We start from the raw sequence: 17,740 nt of genomic DNA on the forward strand, positions 1-17,740 counted from the left end.
TATATGGGGCAAAAATCATCCCTTTTGATACCACTTTTAGAAAAGATTTTAACATTTTAAACAAATTCTCTGTCTGTCCAGCCAGTTTACAGCACTATTTTATAAATCACTCATTAGCATTGCTGAATTTTACTTTAAAAATGTGTATCAGGTCGTGGTGAGTTTTTTATAAAAGTAGAAGAGCTCTCTTTAATTTCTTCTGCTAACTATGGTACAGAGACTCTCACTTCTCTGTAGGGCTTGTTTAGTGTTTTGGTACAATAATTTATTATTTTTTGGCAATGCCTAGAAAACCAAGTTGAGGTTGAAGTCTAATTTTTCTTAAAAATGTGTAAAGTGAGAGACGGCTCCTGTCCTGAATTGATTACAGTCTAAAAAAGAGAAGTCTTAGATACCTGTGTTTGGTCCCACGACAGTGTTTGTGATCTGTTGAGTGCATGGACATCTTGGATGTGGAGCAGTGGTATGTTTGTATTTATGCAGGGTGACAGGGTTAGGATTTTGTACTTTGTTACAGTTCTGCATTCCAACGGGAGCATGCATTCCTATACAACAGCTGCAAAAGCACCCCGTCCCCTTGGTAAATTTTTGTCCTGGAAGACCCTTTTGGCTCTGAGTAATGACTTTGTGTTGCTCAGTTACTTTTTAGTAGCAGTGGGGAGTTGCTAACACGCTGCCACTATTTATTTTGTAAACAGCGCTCCCGAGTTGGTTACTTTGCGTTCGGAGCTCCCTAGGGAGGCAGGGGTGTCTCCTGCTGTTACAAAATCGCTCCCTTATGTAAGGGCTGCGAGGTGCCCTCTTTGTGCTCGGGCTGCAGCTGTCGGCGTTGTGATCGCTGCCGGTGTGGGGATGGTGGCAATGTGTGACACAGGCTTCGGATCACGCCTTTGCCTGCGCCTGTCACGGGGGCAAGATAAGGACTTGGCTGTTGGAGCGCCGTCTTTGGAAAGCTGTGAGAGATTCAGGTAATGTAGACCGAAATGCGGTACGTGCCAGTGGTGTTTCGCTTGTCTCTGTCTTTTATGCTAAATTAGTTTATATAATTTACTTTAAAAAGTGTAGCTGAGCTGTTCAGCACTGTTTAGTTGCTTGTAGCACTCCTGAACGCCCATGTTGAACTATTTTAGGTTGCTGTGTAGTTTAGTGCACCTCAGGATATTTTTAGAATTACATTAAAAATGTAAGGGACTACAAAATACAAAGACTTTGTCCTGTAGGGTGATTTTGCCTTTTATTTTGTCTTCCAATGGGAAGAAAATCTGTCATTTTTAATGCTTCTGATATAAACAACAAGGTGATGACTCTGTGCAACATTCTCTGTTTAGTATCCCTGTAGTTTTTTATGCCACTTGTTATTCTGAAGACGCATAACAAAGGCTTTGAATCCCACAGAGTCTCTCTTCTGTTTCCTATCTAATGATGTTGCTGTTGCTAAGTTCATGTATAGACATAAATATAATGGCAATATTTTTGTTCTGTGTGCTATGGAGACATGTAGAAAGCCCATAAGTTATTTTCACCTTCGAACAGGATAATGGCTGCTGGTATTGTAGTAGTATTGTTAAACATTAAACCTTTGTGCTTTTTGTGGTGTGAAGTCAAGAGAGTAAGGTGCATCCTCTCAAACAAGAGAGGGCTGTTCCATACTGTCCTCTTGATCCTGAAGTTTTGAGAGAAAAATCTGCCTAAGACTTAACACTGTAAAGGCAATTTGATATTCAGAATATATTTTTATTTTGATTGTCCTTTCTTTTTTTTTTTTTTTTTTTTTTGTTTTGTTTTTCTTTTTATTGTTTGGTCCCACTATGGAAAGATACTCTTTTAGTCATTGCCTTATTTAATTATATCCCTATTGGATGTTAAACATCTGTAGATTATTAACTATATGCTACACGTAACCATCCTGGCAAAAATCAGTCAAATTTGCATGTAAGAGTGGACATTTAAAAATCATATCAAAGTATCAAAGCACTGTGTGAGGTTTTTGTTTTGTTTTGTTTTTTTCTGTGAACTCAGTGTTCTTTCTGATTGTAAAATATGAGGAATTGGAGACTATTGCTTGTCTGCAGACAGCTGAAAATTGTATTGTCCTCTGTCCCACTTATCCTACTAGTTTTTTTCTCCAGCATACTCCTGTTCATATAGGCATGTATTCTTTCTGTTCAGCATGTTATTTGTAGATCCTGCCCCCTTATTCTCATGCGCAGCTTTTACTATTAGATTGTTTCCTTCCCTTCCAAACTAGTTAATTCAAACAAGATTAGATCATATTGGTGCAATTTTTCTTCTCTTTCAGGAATTTGTTTCTATGTTTCCTTTCAATCCTTTATAAGCCTACCAAACCTGATTTTGATTCTAACAACAAAATTTCATAAAATAGATCTAAAATGAATAAAAACTTTGATTTGTTATTTTTTTTAATCTGTTTTTTTCCTCTGTGAGAATATAACAGTTGAAATAGTTTGCTGTGTCTTGTGCTTTTATGCCTTGAATACTGATACTTACATGTGTTCCTGTCTTTACTATAAATAGAAGTAAATTGTAGCATAATACATGCCATTTATTTATTTAAAATGAAGCTTATGTGTGAAAGAAGAAATAAAGTAATTATATTGAGACAGACTTGTGTTTCTCTGTCCTAGGGTTTGTGGCATAGTATGGATTTGACATCATCACAGCATAACCATCTACAAAATCAAGGGGTCAGAGAATTCAAAAGACAAGAGGGTAAAATGTTTTTTATTTCACTATGTTTCCTTGTTGCACTTAAGAATATTATTAAGTGAAAGGAACGAAGTGTCTTTCTGACAATGAGCTATGTTCTAATTAATTTTTTTCTGAAGAACTGTGTTTATGCCATTGGTACAGAAAATGCAACAGGTAGCACTGCTGTAGCATTGTAGCACTGTGCTAGCAATGCACAAGGAATTTCAAGTGTGTTATACCTGCATGCTCTTGTCCTGGCAGCTTCCTGCTGGTGCCTGGCATCTGTCCTCCAGTTACTTGCCTGTGTCTGGTTCCAAGGAATGAAGCTGTGACTTTGATCAAGCCTTTCAGGCAGGTTTGTTTACAGGCTGTCGGTTAGGAGAATTGGTTATTACAAGCCTGATTTCTGTCTAGACAGCCTCAGACCCTACCTTCAAATACCTTCAGGGGCTGTTGGCAGTGTTATCTCTTAAATACTTTCATGGCTGCACATCTTTGAGGATTCTAAATCTTCATAAATTGTCCCTAGTTTTTTTAGTGGTTACCAGGATTAGACTAGGTATTAAGACAAATGCGTATGTTTTGCAATGGGATATAGTTATGTTCTACAGCTGAGAGCAAAAGGAGGACATTTGAATAATTATTTTATTTTTCATAATATTTTTGTGTAAAATCTCAGCTGAGTTGTGGTCTGTGTAGAGCCAGGTAGTTCTCTTCTATGTCTATAAACATTAATCTAAAAGAATGAGGAGACTGAAATTGGATATCTTTACAGACTTTGCCACCCTAAATTCTGTGCCAGGTTCTGGAGATGTAAGGATATTGAACCTGATGTGCAGAGATTTGCCTGCTCAATTACTTTGAGCCTGTGCCTTCCTTGTTCTCATCCTTTTTCTCTACTGCTTTCCTCATTCCTATTTCATTATTTCACCTGCCCAGTCTCAATATCTGTTTCTCAGTGTTCTTATTCCAGTTTGGTTTCTTTGCATGTTTCAGTCATAGGATCATAGACTCACAAAATGGTTTGAGTGGGAAAGGGCCTTAAAGACCATCTAGTTATAAACCCCCTGCCGTGGGCAGGGACACTTTCCATTGGACCAGGTTGCTCAAAGCCCCATCCAACCTGGCCTCGAATACTCCCAGGGATAGAGCATCCATAATTTCTCCGGGCAACCTCTTCCAGTGTTGCACCACCCTCACCCTCTCAGCTCTTTATATTTGGTGCCTTCCCCTTTGCTTATTAATTTACCTGTCATACATTCTCCAGTTTAAAACTCCTTATTTTTGTTCATGATTCCCATTACTACCGGTTCTCAGTTTACAGGTCAGTCATCACGCAGTCTGATCATTCCTTTTGTGGCTTTAAACAATCAGTTCTCCACATCTGCATTGTTAGATGTCTCTCTTTCCTCACATAATTTCTCCTTCTGGCTTTAACACTTCTTGGCTAAATGTTTCTGAAACCAGATGCTACCATTCCTGTCTTAATTTCTTGGGAAACTAAATTACTTTACCCTAGTTGCATTATGTAAATTCACCTCAGCATAATTTTATCTCTGAGACGAACAAGTTTGCCAGGTGTGCTTGTCCTTGACAGTCCATCGTTTCACTTCACTCGGCCATGGCTCAGTTTTTAATCCATAAATATGTGAGAAAATGCTGACCTAGTAACCTTCTCGTAAATCCTGACATTTTAGAAGGGACACACTCCTTCTACTTGCCCTGCCTGACAGATGTCCCAATTGATGGCAATTCCTGCCATCATTTCAAGCATCTTGGTGGAGTCCAGAGCGGTGCCTTAAATGGGACATACTTGGAGTGGAGCCAAGTGAAAAGCATCCTAACCCTGTAATTTACAATTTAAGATAATTCAGCTGGGAGGCAATAGTGATGTAGCACCTCATTCATATTTCCTGGGTTACTTCTAGAGATACTTCTCTCTCATTCTCTTCGGCACTGATGCTTTTTCACTGACCTCAAAGACTTTGTTATAAAATGTGAAAAACATCCTGGGGCCTGAGTATGGACCCCAAATCTGCCTCTTCACAACTGAGTGCCTGATTTGTAGTTGGACTTTTCCTTGCTTTTATCCTTCTAGCATGATTCTTGCAATCCTGGTTTCCTGCTGGCTCATCTTATTAATTCAACACTTCCCTGTTGCCCTTCTCTCCCCTCAATAAGTAGACAGCTTAAGATATTGCTAAACTCAAATGAAAACTTCTTGTGTATGGACAGAACAGAAGTTGGAGGCAACACTCAAATAATCAAAGCATATATGACCTTTGTAGGGAAGTCAGTAACTTATTCTTCCCTCTCAGACATGTGCCCAACTTTCCTATTTTCATTTCTTTAGTCTTTGCAGTTTGACAATAAATAATATATCTCAACTTCCACATAGGAAAAGTGGTATGACTGCATGGGTTGGTGTTCAGGTCCTTTATGCAAAGGAATATTTTAGAAATCAAGAATTATTGGTAGCTGAATACTGACAGCGTTTTTAAGGTCACTTCCTATCTGTCAGGAAGTTAGCTGCATTTTATAATATATATTAGACCATCTAATTTAATAACAGAGTCTGCTTTGCAGTCAAAGGGACATAATTTAGTTATTTTTAGAAAGTAAATAGCTTCTGAGCCTAGACTTGGAGATGTTTTCAATGACAGACAAACATGATGAAGTAACAAGGGAAGTACTTGGCAAACTTGAATTCATTATGTGTTCATGAGATAAAATGACTACAGTACTTCTATTTTCAGCCATTTAATGGTTTTTAGATGACCTTTGACTTGGATAGGGCTGGGATATCAGTGTTGTAAATTTGAAACTGAAAACACAGCTCTCAAACCTGGATAAATACATTGGCTGGATACTGTGAGCAAACCCTTCTCTTGTTCTTCTGTCCTCATGCTCTGGGCTGAGTGCATCTTGTCTCTTGGCTGAGAAGGGTCTGCCTGTGGGTTGCAGTTTTGTATTTCTGCATTTCAAAGTATAAAGTTTCAAACATTTTGTTACCGTGACACGGTATCTCAGATTAATCGATACAATACACCCTTCACTGCCATCACTTCAGCAGACAGGGCTTGTAATGAATGTAGTGGAATGTCTACTTACGTGATGATATTCCTTTTTGTAGGTAGGGATGAAGTAAGGAAAAATTAACTGTGCAGTTTAGACATACTGGAATGGTACTTTGCTTTATGTTCTTAAAAGGTGTAATTTACATCTGACTTCTGTGAAGTCAAGAGCACAATTTAGCTTTCCCTCCGAACACCTTCCTGTGAGAGCCCTTAGGCTGAAATTGAATAAAATAGAAATAAGTGGAATGAAATAAAGATACTAAAGTGATGCTGCCTGAAATTTAGGGACTACATTGTGATTCAGGATTGTGTATGTTTCCATGGAGCCATCTGTAGTGCTTGTAGGACCAGGGCTCTGATCCTGACATGACAGTAGCTCAGCAAAACTTCCAAGACTACAAAGTCCCTTACTATTGTGACCTTTATGTAGTTTCAGGAAAAATTTGGTGTGAGACATTGGAAATCTCCATATAGATTTATTGGGATACCTTTGGATAATTTCTATCGGTGGAGTAATCTCACTCTTCTCCAGTCATGTCTTACAGTCACAGTAGAGTTGCAGGTTTGTTCCCTTACTGATCTTTTTGCAGGTATCCTCTTGACTTTGGGATATATAGATAGTGACAATATATTTTTTAATACAAATAATATGTATTATATATATTATTTCCACATTATATAAATAACATACATCTTTAAATATTTAGTTTGGGTGACTCCACTCCTGTGTGTCCAGAGTGGGGGTGATCTGAAAAGTCCTGGATGTTATGAATTCTTGGAATCTCTTGGAAACTCTCTAGTGTCACTCAATCACTAATATTAACAGAGGTAGTCCTCCTTTCCAGAGGACTGACTTCTCAATTGCTGGGAAGTCATAGAGGAATCATCTTCACAGCTGTTGATGCATGCTATTAAAATATTTGTAAGGACAAGTCTAAAATGTGAACTTTAAATCTAAACTCTACAGGTGAGAGTATACTCCTTCTGAAGATGGGAGAATAGGTTGCTGTAGGGCTGAGCTTTATCAGGTCAAGTTCATGCTAAAGTCTTGGGTTTCATTCCTTTTGCCAGTTGGAGAAAATCCATCAAAGCAGGCGAGAAGCAGATGACTGGATCTTATTTCCTTGTGACATTGGGCTGTGGCACCATTTGACCTCCTGGGATTAGGCAGTCAGGCCAACACTCGAAAGAGACTAATATATTTTTTCTCTACCCTGTAGGCTGTTCCCATGAATCAATGGGTGAAAATATTTTTTTTCTGAATGAATCCTTCTTCGAATCTACTAGCAAAGTATTTGGAGTATGTTTTGTTACTCTGTGTGTTTTTTGTGAATGAGTCTGAAAATGGAGATACTGAGTGCTAGTATATTCTTCACAGCTTTCATGGTGGAAGGATCCTTTTACTTTTTTAGCTATGTTTTAGTTCAGGTATCTCGATTTTATGTGACAAGTGGTGTAAATAGCTGATCACGTATCTTGTTTCTAAACAGGTAATATTTCTACTAATTCTATGCAAAATTGAGCACATAAAAGTTGCCTTAATTTTATAGAAAAAAAGATGCTGCAGTTTGCAATTTTTTCTGTTCTGATCTGGTCTGTTTCCTGTTATTTTCTTTCTACCTTCCCTTCCCTACTTGAAGGACTTCAGCTTTCTCTTAACAGAACTCACATAATTTTGTTTCTTTAGGTTTTTGTTCTAACACATAGCATTTTAATATTTGTTTAACATGATGTGTGAATGTGTAAGCAGAATCCTCTGGTTCCCTACACAGGATTTTGCAGCTTGACACACGTTTCTCTAACTAACCTGCCACTGGCTTCACAACTCCAGTTTTCCACATGATTAGTACGTCTGTTTGGAAAACTTTGTTTGTATTTCAGTTGCTTTGCCTTTGAAAATGATATTTAGGCTATTTGAAATAGTTGATTCAGTGCAAGATGTGTCAACAGTACATGAGGTTTTCCCTCAGTCCTGATATTAATGAAAAGTCAAGGGAGCTCATGGAACATGATCCAAAGATGTTAAACTTATATAATAAGCAATGTTTTATCTAAAATATTCCAAAGAACACTGTAAGTAATTAACCTATTGGGCAAAAAGTCTTAAGAGACTTGAAGACAATCTTGAAGGATTTGGGGCACTATAGAGGTAACATTTTGTACATAAGTTCAAGACAAAGGAGATCTCTCTGTTTCAGTAAGAAAAATAATCTCAGTTTCTATATGTTCTATATGTTGCCTTGAGTGGATGAAACTGCCTGATCTTCCTATAAATAAGGTTCTGGCACTAGAAACTCCAGTGGTTTCAGTGTTTGCTCATGCAAACAGATGAATAGGCTGAAGAAAATAGTTCTATGTGTATACCACTTCCATGCTTCTTCACATCAAAGAAGAGACGTGAGAGCAAGACTATCTTGTCAAACACAACCTGTGTGTTTGTCTTCTTCTGGATCTGTGAAGAGGAGAGGAGCCAATCCTGGCAGACTTTTCAGTTCTGCTGGTTCAGTATCTGTGCTCCAGTAGTATTGATGGAAATGCCCGTTATGCACTTCCATTCTTACAAGAATTGATAGCCAGGTCAGTCAAGCCTCCTCTTCTCTTATCCTACTCTATTCTACTGATGGGTAATCTCTTTTTGTTCAAAAAGTTATTGGAGTCCATTCATTGACTCATAAGTTCAGGGCTTTTTTTTTTTCTGAACAAGAGAATATTCACTAACACAGAGGTAAACACTTGCAGGAGAATAACTCCCTTTCAGCTTTTTACACCTGTTATCAAGGAACTAGTTTGATCAAAGTACCAGCAAAATTTGCTTAATGTTTTCAGATATTAAAAGAGTTCATCTCACTTGGATTTTACTTAGTCTTCCAACAATTTTTGTGTCACTTGAAAGATTTCTCACTAGTTCTTTATTTTTCTATTCTCCGTGCTTTGAGGGCAGTTACAGAAAAAATAACTTATTTGCTTTTGTGCACTCCCACAAGAAATTATTCTGAAAGATAAGAAGAGCAGAGGAGTGTTTCTTGCTGTTCAAAGGGAAACTTGCACAAAATAAGTGAATCTGACTAAAACTCTGCACTCCTTATTCGTCAGCACTCTTTTTGTCAGGATCATTAATGTCCTGATTCTGAGAAAGATTCTCCTTTGGGCCTTGTCTAACATGATAACTCTGATGAAACAAATATTATTTTTGATTCTCCAAAATAGTAGAGTTTTCTTAAAGAAAAGTAGGAAAAAAAAAAAAAAAAAAAGCATAAGGTTCTCCAGATAAGCCACCTGGCAGATTACCAAAAGGATAAGATGGGCAAAAATTCAAGCGGTGTTATTGATCGGCAGATTTGGGATTCTTCTTTCAGGGGTACAGACAATGCTCAGGAAGAGAGCAGTGGCTTACAAACTCTGTTAGTGTAGGTGCTATGCAAACCTGAAGTAGGAAGTTTGCTGATCCTGTAGGGAATAGGTGGGAAATGTTTATTGAGTGCTAGAGGGGCAGCTGTAACACTGCTAAAGTTTTATAGATCATCTCATAGGAGCTTTATAAGTTAAGACCTAATAAGTTACCAGCTTCTCAACAAAATTGGATCCAAAACAGATGTCAAGGGAGGAAAATCAAGAAAAATGGTTGTAATTGAAAGGTAATAGAAAGAATAGCTTTTACTTCCACAGCTAGTAGTGATCACAGAACAAGATCAGACTGCTCTAAGCAATGGGAGAAGATTAAAAGCAGGCTATATCTGGCATGCTTGGAAACAGGATGATCTATTAAATGCACTTATGATATGTGTAATAAGACAGCTTTTTATTATTTCTTTCATAAGAGAAGATTAATTTTGCCCTGAAGCAGCATTTCCCTGGCACTGAGCTCATGTTTGTCAAGAGCTCCCTCATTACAGGCACAGTGATGCATGTGTTTTCTCCCAGATTAACATCAGAAGCTTGAAGAGGCTGACACATACTGCTTGTTTTCCAACATCTTAAAATACCATAGTTTCAATGTTGGGCATTTTATTTTGAAAATTTATGAAAATTTATGAAAACTTTTTTTTCCTAGCAGTATATGCATGCTAAAGTTTTTAATTTTGCTGTATCCTGTGATTAGGGTTCTCCCCTGCAATAGATTCTATGAGTACTGTGGTTGGTTAGTCAGCTTTTATTGGGTTTTTGTGTCTTAATGTCAACATAAATTCAAATATTTTTTGTTTTTCTTCCTTGTTTGATGCTATTCTCTATTTTCCAGTGATGCTGAAATTTGAGTTACAAGCTTCAAGCACTGGCTAATAAGTTTGAGCAACTTCATGATGTATTTTTCTGTGGTATAATCTTTTTCTTTGTTTACCCCTGCTTTTATTCCTTGGAACAAGGAAGGGAGACCTTGTCCATAATTATCATAATAAAAATACTGAGGCATATGGCAATATAAATGACAACACTTGGGGTCTTTATGTCCTTTGTGACCACAATGATTCAAGGGGGAAGAAAATGTGAAGAATATTCAGTAGAGCAAAGTCTTTTATGTTGATGACAGCATAAATGGTTTCATTTTCCAGAGCCAGCAGATCCCAAAGTTAATATCTGTGATTTTGATGGGAGCTGCATGTCTGATACAGAAACTCTGCTTTGGACAAGGTGGTAACTGAGTTATCTAAATCTCAAGCATGCTTTCTAGGTGTAGCTTGTGAACATGTTTTTCTTTCACTGGTTTGCTAACAGACCATAGTTGGCTATGAAAGCAAAATTCCCATGAAAACTTAGAAGGAATCTAGGCTTTGCTAAGAAAATGCTCTAGATAGTTTCATTTAAATATTGTTTTCTGACATTGTGATGCAGTTTTGTATGATGATGGCAAAACTGAAACTAGCTTGCTATTCCTCTAAAAAGGAATGAATCCTCTTCTGTTAGAACAGTTATCCAGGATTTTGTTAGCTATCATAAATATTCTTTGCTTAGCAACAAGGATGGCATTCAGGATATCAAGCCAACTGGAAAGAATCCCTCTGACAGGGCGCTGTTGGGGTGGGTGGATAAACTTTCCTGACAACACGAGTGCTTCCACTCCTGTCTGTCATCATTTGTGTTGCTAGGGTCTGTTTCACAGGTTTTGTGGCAGACTTATAAATGATATTCTGGCTCCTTTTGTTTACTGTCAGAAAGAACCAGAATACGGGGAAAGTGAACAATAAAAGGATATGGAGAATAATGAAAAATGCAGGTGCATAAGGCTGTGAGTGTCTTTACTAGGGCAGCTGTTCTTGAAAGAAAAAAGTTTAAAAATTTCCTTTGGGTTGCTGAAATGGAAAACAATGTATGCTAACATTCCCCTTCTTTACTTTGTATGAACTTGGCTGCTTCAGTGAGACATGAAAGAAGTTATTTAGTCACACACTGAAAATTTCAATTAGAAAATTCAGAAGAATAGCTGTGTACCATGCTAACAATTAATGGTGAAATGTATTTTATTCATGGATGTAATTTATATTCTTGCTTCCCAATCAGCTTTTTAACATGAATTGATAGTTTTATTATCTGTCTTCTCAGCCTTTTTGACCTTTTATACTTTTGCTTCCAGGGGAAAAAGAAGATGAACAGATAGTTGCAGAAATCATGGAGAGGCGTTTCTTTCCTGACCATATAGCTTATAAGACCTGGGAAGGCTTTCACTTTGCTGGCCATGAGATAAGAATTACAGAAGCCACTGATTGCTACGGGGCAGTCGTCTGGCCATCGGTACAATATTTTTGTAGTATATTTATTTTTCATTTTTGGAGCCATCTAGCATTTTAAGATTTGTTTTGTATAATAAATATACTTTTTTATATGTTATAAACCCAAGGAAATAATTCTGTGATTCTCTGTCTCTGTTCTGCAAATCCCAAACCTGAATTTAACCTGTTTTTTTTTGTGGATTTATGTTTCTCAAAGCTTACTTGGTATTTCTTGTGCATGCTGCAATCACCCCAGGTGTATGATCCTATGCCCCCTCCTCGCTTGCTAGTAGTTTTTAATCCAATTAGCCAATTACAAGCATATTTTGAAACAAATATGGCAGTTTTATGATGATTGCATTTCTGTACATTTTATAAATACAGATGGCTGTGTAGCAGGCAGATCCAGGTTGCAGAAACAGCAGTGATGCAAGCTCACAAGGTGTTATCATTCATAGAAGCTATTCAACCTTCTCATGTAAGGAACAAATTTACCTTGTTAATACGTAGACATGGGAAAATGTTCAGCTGCAGCATTCAGTTTCTTAAACAGCTGGAAATCTAGTTGGAGAGGACCATTGTCCTTGGCTTTTGATATAAGAACCATCAACACATTCATCATCCAAGTATTCTTCTTCAGGTTTTGAATACGTACAATGGAGTAAACTTACTGTTTTGAAGTAATTAAGACTGAGAGAAATCACCAGGGAGGTGCCACGATGCATGGTGAAATTTGTGTCCCTAAAGGAGAGATCCAGGATGTTCCATTTCTTTCCCAACTGCCTCAGCCTCCTAGGATCATACTATTTTTTAGAAGTATGACCATAGTTCAGCTGAGGATAGTTGTCCTACTCCTCTGCTTTGAAGTCCAAATGATATTCCTGGTGTTAGGAGACCTGGAACAGTCATCTGTACTATATGTTTTGGTGACCTCTGTGTATGTCTTCATGGAAAGTTTGGCTGACTACCAATTATTTGCACAAAATCATGGACTTTACTGAAAAACATATTTTTTTTTTTTTTCTGGAAGGGCTTAGCCAATTTTGTTGTGGAAGGAAGACAATCCTTTGATCTCTGTCTCTTGATATTCTCCCTTCCACTTCCACCTAGCGGTACTTGAAATCTTCTGAAAAATGTCAGCCAAATTTTTCAAGAGTGCAGAAACTTTATGGAAAGTAAAGCTTCTGCATGTTTCATGGAAAGGAATGCAGATTTCAAAGTTTCCCTGATTTAACCTTCAGAAACTTTGATTATGCCAGCCAGTTTCTACAATAGAATATCGCAAAATCCTGATGGAAGGAATTATAGGAAATTACGTAACTAGGAGGAAATCCTAATGTAATGTCAAATATCAGATCCAGTCTTTAGGAACCTGACTTTAATTATTCCTGGTTCTCACAGACTGATTTCTATATCAGTGCTGTTGATTAAATGATACATATAAGTTTGGATTACCTTTTCTTCTGTGCTCTGAATTAAGAGGTAGGAAAAAACCCTTTTGTTTTACCTTCTAGCATGTTAACACTGGGTCAGCAGTCCTCCTGCTCTTTTCCTTCTCATTCATTATTACTGGAAAGCAAAACTAATTTTGCTATGCCAGAGCAGGCCGCTAATGATTGCCTTTCCAAATGGTGATCTGTATTGTGAGAGGATAAAGCAATCATCTTATTTGTCAATGGAGATTGTATCAAAGTCTGAGAAAGATATGGAAGTAAATATGGAAACTATGAGAGAAATAAAATTAGAAATTTCTATTTCACCAGTGAGCTAAAATGCACTGGTCAGTGTGAGATAAGGCAGAAAAGCTGAGAAGATTTTTTTAAACACTTTAACTGATCAGTTAATCACTTTATATATACATGTGTAAGGAGTCTGTTGTAGATGCTCTTTGTGGCTGTATTTATTATGAAAGTTTGCTAAGCTTAACCAGATAAGCAAATAGAAACTGCAAACAAACTGAGCCAAAAGAAAAGGGGGTAAATCTATTTGTCTCTTTTGAACCCTAACAATTAATTATTGCCAGAAATATTTGACTATTGGAAGAACTTAACAAGGGTTGTTGTGGATTTTGTCTCAGAAGCAGTCTTTATATGAAGATATTTTTGTGGAGGAGATATTTTATCTCAATCAGAAGTAAGTCCAGTTATAAGCAGGAATTGGTGACCAGAATTTTACAACTCATGTCATGTGTTGTGACAGATTATCTAATTGTAGTTGCTCCTTCTGTCTGTAATAATTCACAGACTTATTTTGTAGCATTTATTATGTGACCTATAGAGCCCAAAGATCATGGTGAGCTGTGGTCCTTTAGGGATAGTGCTTGAATGAATATTGCTCATTTGAACAGATAACAAATTTTTTGCATGCTTTTAAATGACAATTCATATTTAGTAAAGGGATTTAGTTCATTATTTTGTTCAGTATGTTCATGGATTTCCTCCCCTACAGGCTCTTGTTCTGTGTTATTTTTTGGAAACTCATTCTAAACAATGCAATTTGGTTGACAAAAATGTGATTGAAATTGGAGCTGGAACTGGCTTGGTCTCCATAGTAGCCAGTTTGCTGGGTGAGTATGCAATATTTCTCTTAAGCTCTTGGAAAAACCTCTCAGATGAATAATGGAGGACAAATGATGTGGCTTGGTTCTTCTAAGAGACTGTTGTTTGAAAGTTTCCAAGAGCAAGAAACAGTAAATTCTAAAAGGCTTGTTTGGAAACATGCTTTGGTATTTGTATTTTTTTTCTTCTGGGAGTGTATTGATACAATAAAGGAGGTCACAGTAGATATGTTGTCATTAACCATGCTAAACTGGGGATCAAAATAAAAAATTAGTGGCTTTGCAGGGTATCAGTGGCAAGTAGACTGAGCCAGATGTAGGTAAGACCAGTGCATCCCCTTCCTTTGACCAAAGAGCTCTTGGATGCCAGGTCACCTTCCATCCAATTCTATCCCTTTGTGTTTCAGTATTTTCCTTCAGCAACTTGATCTCTCTGCTACAGCCATTGTTGTGTTTTCTGTCATGGCACCCTATTCATCTCCAAGAGTAATCCAGGTCAGTAGGTTCTGCATTTTAACAGAATTTTAGCTTTTGGTAGTCTGAGAAACCTTCTTCTTGTGTGAGAAGGGAAGATCTTGAGGTAATGCTTAAATTTCATGCTGACTTCTTGGATTCAGTAACGGGTACTCATCAATCCCTGGTCAGCCACTGTACTTTTAACCAATGTGATGATATCAAGATACAGTAAGTATCTGATTTCTCCCCATCAGCTGCATTTAGATGGCAATCTGTAGAGCAGAACTACAAGGAAGAAAACATTTACTTTAAGCACAATATTTAAGAGTTATTGGGAGCATCTGCATTTTTTTATTGCCCTTAGTGAGAGTTACCTGATAAAACCAATTCTTTGTGCAGTGGCTTTTGTGAATGGGCTTTTACTCAAGTGTTGTTGTGTATTCAAATATTGTATTTGTTTTCTCTGTGTCACAGGTGCCTGTGTAACTGCCACAGATTTGCCAGAACTACTGGGAAACCTTGAGTACAACATTCTCCAAAATACAAAGCAGAAATGCAAACACCAGCCTTGCGTCAAGGAGTTGTCCTGGGGAATTGATCTGGAAAAGAACTTTCCTAGGTCTTCCTGTCACTTTGACTACATTATGGCTGCTGATGTAGTTTACTACCATCCATTCCTGGATGAGCTCCTCCTAACTTTTGATCACTTGTGCAAGAATGATACTGTTATTCTGTGGGCCATGAAGTTTAGGCTGGAGAATGAGAACCGATTTGTGGACAGATTTCAGACACTGTTTGACTTAGAGATGATTTCTAATTTTCCCAGTTTGAACATAGCCTTATATAAAGCAATGAGGAAAGACAGGATGAAAGCCAGACCTTCCAAACTGAAGGTCTGAAAGAGAGATATAGGGAGGTGACAGTTGCAGCTGTTCTCTCTTTAATAATTTCCATTTTAGTAGCTGCTGACCCTTACATGAATGACATTTCTAGAGATAGGTAAAACAAATTATCAAATTCCTAGTGCATGCCTATAAATTCCTAAATTCCATTTGCCAATAGTGATATACACAGAAGACTTATATCTGTGACATTGTCTTGACTTTTATGTGCTAAGCTGACAACTCTAATAACTTTTACAAGTCTTACCATGATTGTTATGGGTCATATAATGAATATTTCCAGAAGTTTTCAATTACAGCTTTGAACAGCCTCTTATAAATTTGAACAATTATTCAAAACTTTAGACTATAAATCTTTATATTCAAAAGTTTTGGTGTTAAATCTGATATTTCCCCATTTTCACTATCATTTTAATCCTTCCTTTGAATGCTCTTAAATAGGACATTAAATTAGCTGAAAAAACCTCACCACCTGGAAAGCACACTTTTGTGATAAAGGGATAGAATACATTAATTACTCTTAATGTAATGATTATGCTTTCATTTTTAAATTTAAATTTAGGGATTCTTCAACAGAACACATGAGCAAGAGGGATTTAAATGTTTTGTTGCTTCAACAAAGGTCTTGTATTAGAAGCATACAAACACCAGTTGACCTTTACTAAGACTTTTAATTTCTGGTCTGGAGCTCTGCTCCACCAAAAATAGACAGTTATCTGAAATTGAGGGAGCAGCAATGGAAAAAGGACAGTGGCCCTCAGGAAAGAGCTTTGCACTGCTGGCTGCTGGTGCCTGGAGGCAGAAAACTCAACCAGCCTGTCATGGTGGGGCTGAGGCATGGATAGACTTAGAGATTGGTTTGTATTTTAGTATGGGCAAACACAATACTTTCCTCCTAGCCACTCAGTATTGCATGCTCCTGTTTTCAGCGGCCTATCCAAGACTTTTCTTTTGGTTAGATGAATAAAATTTTTCTTTCCACACACCATATTTTTCTGATTCTGTTTGTAATTGATTTTGAGGCCTTCAAGTCTCTTTCAGGCTAGAGAAGAGAGGTTTGTCACCTCTATTGTAGCAGGCAACTGCCCTAGTAATGTGGAGGCTCTGGGACTGACAGGATTTATCTTTTAACTCCTATTTGTATTCTCTCAAGGAGGTTTTTTTTTTTGGTTGGTTTGTTGGTTGGTTTTCTTTGGTTGACTTCCTGAACATACTATTGTTTTTATCTTTGATTATGGCAGATGCATGTTACTTATTTACTCTGGCAAAAGTCTGGGGTAGAACTATGGTAAATGTGATGTGGAATGTATATTTTGTCCCAGCTGAACATTGGTGCCCAGTGTTAGAGGTGAAGTGTTGCAGAGAGGAGATCTGCCAAACTTTTCCAGTGGGAGCTGGATATCCTAGGGCATCCTTGGTGAAACACAAAGAGTGATCCGAGGATAAAATTAAAGCAAAGAGTAGCATGTCTTAGCCCAGAAGCAAAATGAAAAGAAAGGAAGTTAAGTCTATTTTTTACCTCTCCTGCTGAGAAATCACACGTGAGATTTTGTCATGGAGGTTATTAGACAAAAATCTAACCATTAAATATCATCAGTAAGTTTCTTGTGACAAAGTTTGTAGAGGTAGAATCCTTTATTGGATCAATCAGTTTAGCTAGAAAATTAGACTCTATACCAGCTGACAGGGAGTATTACCCCTCCTTACAGAAGTTACTCTGCCTATGTCCTTAGATAATTATAACTGTAGAAAAACAGACTGCAGAATGGAAATATTTGGAAATAATTTTCTTTCTACATTGTGTAATAGAAATAGTTTAGTGTAAGCAAATAAAAAAATAAACAGGGATCTCTGCCATTGCTTGATTTCCTCTTCCTGCTTCCTTCCTCTTAACTTGCTTGCAATCATTGAATCTTCTGCCATTGTAACCATAATCCTTGTATCCAAAAGGGCATCTCAGTCTACAAAAGTTTCATGGATAAATTGATTGTCATTATAATTAGTGAAATGACCTTGTGAACTCCAAAATGGTGAAGGTGAAAGAGGAAGACTGCAGCAAAGCCGTTGAGTGTGATCACTTTTAAATAGCTGTCCTGCTGACCAGCCCTCCTGTTTGCACTGCAGACTGACCCTGCCGAGCTCCTGCTGGATTCTGCAGGAGATGCGTTTGTCAAATGGAGTCAGGACTCAGCACTTCAGGCCCAACAGCTTGTTAATATGTACTGGAATGTAACATCAGCTCTCTTTCTCACAAGTCTGCCTAGCGCTGCTGTGTGAAGCTTCCTGGGAAATCTCTGGTGACTGGCTGCTCTATTGTGCAGCACCTTTTGTCCTCTG

The 17,740-nt window shown here is 37.5% G+C and overlaps 1 protein-coding gene across 1 annotated transcript; it reads left to right on the top strand.

Moving 5' to 3' along the window:
- The first annotated feature begins 645 nt into the window (after positions 1-645).
- On the top strand, positions 646-16,391 carry LOC134414687 (protein-lysine methyltransferase METTL21E-like). Its single transcript, XM_063149642.1, has 5 exons — positions 646-968; positions 2,646-2,730; positions 11,353-11,510; positions 13,937-14,054; positions 14,976-16,391. Exons 2-5 carry the CDS (start codon positions 2,661-2,663, stop codon positions 15,398-15,400), a joined length of 771 nt encoding a protein of 256 aa, XP_063005712.1. The 5' UTR covers positions 646-968; positions 2,646-2,660; the 3' UTR covers positions 15,401-16,391.
- Positions 16,392-17,740: the final 1,349 nt, after the last annotated feature.

This window comes from Melospiza melodia, chromosome 2 (assembly GCF_035770615.1).
Source record: "Melospiza melodia melodia isolate bMelMel2 chromosome 2, bMelMel2.pri, whole genome shotgun sequence".
Taxonomy (NCBI): domain Eukaryota; kingdom Metazoa; phylum Chordata; class Aves; order Passeriformes; family Passerellidae; genus Melospiza; species Melospiza melodia.